This window comes from Drosophila ananassae, assembly GCF_017639315.1.
Source record: "Drosophila ananassae strain 14024-0371.13 chromosome 4 unlocalized genomic scaffold, ASM1763931v2 tig00000241, whole genome shotgun sequence".
NCBI lineage: Eukaryota > Metazoa > Arthropoda > Insecta > Diptera > Drosophilidae > Drosophila > Drosophila ananassae.
The window spans coordinates 1,011,161-1,015,440 of NW_025319047.1; the positions used below are offsets into that span (position 1 = coordinate 1,011,161).

The 4,280-nt window shown below is 35.5% G+C and overlaps 1 protein-coding gene across 1 annotated transcript; it reads right to left on the minus strand.

The window, feature by feature from the left end:
- Nucleotides 1-1,505: 1,505 nt before the first annotated feature.
- On the minus strand, nucleotides 1,506-3,776 carry LOC123258055 (chaperone protein DnaK). The gene has a single exon (XM_044717964.1). It carries the CDS (start codon nucleotides 3,618-3,620, stop codon nucleotides 1,698-1,700), a length of 1,923 nt encoding a protein of 640 aa, XP_044573899.1. The 5' UTR covers nucleotides 3,621-3,776; the 3' UTR covers nucleotides 1,506-1,697.
- Between the last annotated feature and the right edge of the window lie 504 nt (nucleotides 3,777-4,280).

The following is a 4,280-nucleotide window of genomic DNA, read 5'->3' on the forward strand; positions in this document are numbered from 1 at the left end:
TCTGACACACAAACAAAAAGATAACCTTCCTTGATTTTCTTGGGATTACATGTGACGCCTTTGATTTCAATATCAAAGTTAACATCAATAATGTTATGCAGTAATTCTCTCAGTTTCATGTCCTACTTCATCGTTTTGAAAGTCTAAACATGGTAACCTTTTTAGTGCGTCATTAAGGTCAAAGATTAAATCTTCAGGATCTTCCAGTCCACAAAATATCCGTATAAAACTTCCACCATAATCTGAATTCATTACAGATCTTGACATAGATCTACGATCTATTGGTAATATCAAACTGTCGCACCCTCCCCAAGAAGCACCGATACCAAAAATTTTCATGTGATCAACCATGCAGCTTAGTTCTTCACATGAATATTCTCTACCCAATACTATACTGAATACGCCGCTTGCTCCTTTAAAGTAACTTTTCCATAATTCGTGTTGAGGATGGGAGGGAAGTGCTGGATATAAAACCTTTCTAACTTTTTGCTGTGCTTCTAGCCACTTTGCCACTTCCATTGCTGTATTTTGGTACTTTTTCATACGTGTGTGCAGTGTTCTTAGTCCCCTATGTGCAAGATAACAGTCGTGCGATTGAATGGTTACTCCATAATTTTTATAGCTCTCATAAAGCAATTTAAAAATTTCACCTTCAGCAATCATAGTCCCCATCAATAAATCTGAGTGACCGGCTAGATACTTTGTTACCGCATATAGTGCAACATCAATTCCATAATCAAGCGGCTTAAATAACAAAGGAGTGGCCCATGAATTGTCGCAAACGGTTACGATTCCACGTTCTTTAGCAACTTTTACTATATGCTCTATATTCGAAATCTCAAACGTTACAGAACCAGGAGTCTCGATCATTATCAATGAAGTATTACTCTGAATTAAATCAGTTATATCCTGTGTTGGATCATAAAAAGTTACTTCTATTCCCCTGTTTGGTAACTCATTTTCGGCAAATCTCTTGAGTCGGTAATAACTGTTATCCTGAATTAAAACATGAGAACCTGCTTTAGTGAAAGTCAAAATAGCAAAAGTAAGTGCAAATAGTCCGGAAGGAAAAATAAGCGCTTGTCCACTCCCTTCAATTTCAGCCAGTGCATTTGAAAAATAATGAACAGTGGGAGTACCAACATTACTATAGCTGTAATCTCTTGCAACATCATCGTTGATTACATCGTATATACTTTCTCCATTTGCTGCATTTAAGTAGTCCTTGTAAGTAGGGAATAATATGGTAGAAGAATGATAAACTGGCGGGTTCATAGAACCTTTATAGTCCTTAAATTTTCTTCCTGCTTTAACTAATAAAGACTCTTCCTTCACATTTTTATTATTTATTTTTTAAATTGTACTCGTTTTGCGTATACAAGTGAAGAGAAATTGCATGTATTAGCTCTATCTCACTCTTTAATAATTCATAGATCAATTTATGCCTTTTGAGAGTGTTCATTCCGATAAAGCTGTCAGATATCAATATTAGCTTGATATGTGAAGGTAGTGTTGAAGATGAAGCAAAATAATGATCAGCATGCTTTGCTGATTCATCGATAATGTTGATATCAATTACATCTATCGAATCGTGTATCTTTTCTTCTATCGTTTTAATAATATCCATAATGGTTTCTTTAAGCAACAATATGCTCCTCTTGTCATCCCAGTATCAGCTACTTGGATGACAATCGCAATTACTTATTCTCTTCTTTATTATCTATGTCTTGATAATCAGAATCTACTACTTTTTCCTCTTTATCATTTGGATTTCCTTCTGATGAAAAGCCATTTTCAGCACTATTTTGTTGAGATGCTTGATACATAGCTTCTCCAAGTTTCATAGATAATTGAGAAAGATTAGTGACTTTCTGCTGTATTGAATCAGCGTCATCAATGTTATCAGATTTACTAACTTCTTTTAATTCGTTAACTGCATTTTCAATAGCAGATCTATCTTCTGGTGAAACTTTATCACCATACTCTGTCAGAGACTTTTCTGTAGAATGGACTAAGCTATCCGCTTGATTCTTCACTTCAATAAACTTTTTGCGCTTTTCATCTTCTTGCGCTTTTTCTTCAGCTTCTTTTACCATGCGATTTATTTCATCATCAGATAAACCACCTGAAGATTGAATGCGTATTTTTTGCTCTTTTCCAGTAGCTTTATCTTTTGCAGAAACGTGTGCTATTCCATTTGCATCTATATCAAATGTCACTTCAATTTGTGGCCTTCCGCGCGGAGCAGGAGGTATCCCTTCCAAACTAAACTGACCGAGTAGCTTATTATCAACTGCCAGTTTTCTTTCACCCTGATGCACCTTAATTGTAACAGCTGTTTGGTTATCTTCTGCAGTTGAAAACACCTGAGATTTTTTAGTAGGAATTGTAGTATTACGCTCAATAAGTGGAGTGAATACTCCTCCTAGAGTTTCAATACCAAGAGAAAGTGGGGTCACATCAAGTAGTAACACATCTCTTACATCACCTTGAATGATCCCCGCCTGTATTGCAGCTCCAATTGCTACAACTTCATCAGGGTTAACTCCTCTATGTGGATCTTTGCCAAAGAATTCTTTAACTTTCTCTATGACTTTTGGCATACGAGTCATGCCACCAACAAGAACCACTTCGCCAATTTGACTAGCAGATAAACCAGCATCCTCAAGAGCTTTTTTACAAGGAGCCATAGTTCTTTCGATTAAATCATTCACTAAGCTTTCAAGTTTTGCTCTCGTTAATTTCATATTTAAGTGTTTTGGACCACTTGCATCAGCTGTAATAAACGGTAGATTTATTTCCGTTTCCATTGCACTTGATAATTCAATTTTCGCTTTTTCAGCAGCTTCTTTGATTCTTTGCATAGCCATTGGATCATTTTTCAAATCAATGCCATTACTTTTCTTGAATTCATCTAGTAAATAACTCACTACTCCATTATCAAAGTCTTCACCTCCAAGATGGGTATCACCGTTTGTTGCTTTCACTTCGAAAACTCCATCACCTATTTCAAGTATTGAAACGTCAAATGTACCACCACCAAGGTCATATACTACTATTGTGTGCCCATGTTTCTTATCAAGACCATAAGCAAGTGCTGCAGCAGTCGGTTCATTTACTATTCTGAGTACATTTAATCCGGCAATTTTTCCTGCATCTTTTGTTGCTTGACGTTGAGAGTCGTTGAAGTATGCTGGCACTGTTATCACAGCATCTTTTACTTCCTCTCCAAGATAAGCTTCTGCTGCCTCTTTCATGTTTTGTAGTATAAATGCACCAATTTGACTAGGAGAATATTCTTTATTATCAGTTGTTTTAACCCATGCATCACCACTTTTTGCTGCAAATACTTTGTATGGTACACTTAGATTTTTCATCTCAGGATCACTATATTGACGGCCTATTAATCTCTTAGTAGCAAAAAAGGTATTACTTGCATTGGTGGTTGCTTGCCTTTTTGCTGGAGCACCAATCAACCTTTCTCCTGAAGAAGTCAATGCAACTATAGATGGAGTAGTTCTTGCCCCTTCTTTATTTTCTATTACCTTTGTATCCTTGCCCTGCATTATTGCAACACAAGAATTTGTTGTTCCGAGATCTATGCCTATTGCTCTTCCCATAATGAGTACCCCATTGTAAATATTATCTGATATAAGAATATATAAGTATAGGGCTCATTAATTACAAGCCCAATTTAGGTTTCTAATTAGTTATTAGAACTTAAAAGGCGCGAAAGCCACTTAGTCAGCCAAAAATTGCCTCGTAGTTTATTTGAATTATCAGCTTCTTCATTGCTGCTATCCCCAATTTGGTATCCAGAGTTCTGTAATGGCTTATAACCGTTTAAATTAACATCATCTCCTTGTTTTAAAACAAATGTATTTACATCTAAACTGTTATCAATACTAACGTTCAATGTAATATTAAACTCTTTTTCGATTGTAGAAACTGTATTGCGTTTGTTATTAAAAATGTGCGCTATAACTGCACTGTGTGCTACTAAATCAAAAGACTTATTTCGATTCTTGTTAGCAATATGTTGTAAATCCCTTAGTATTGATGAAACAATTACTTCGTTTGATTTTACTCTTCCAGTACCTTTGCAGTGTAAACACTCTGTAGTATTAATTTCTTGTATGTTTGGTTTAATTCTTTGTCTTGAAAATACCATTAAACCAAAGTCATTTATGTAGCTAAATTGAACTTTAGCTTTATCATCTTTAAACGCTTGCTTTATAGCAGACTCAACAGCTCTGCAATACTGATATTTCAACATATCA

Excerpts from the sequence above, each read along its gene's own strand:
- LOC123258055 (XM_044717964.1), bottom strand. The coding sequence starts at position 3,620 with ATGGGAAGAGCAATAGGCATAGATCTCGGAACAACAAATTCTTGTGTT.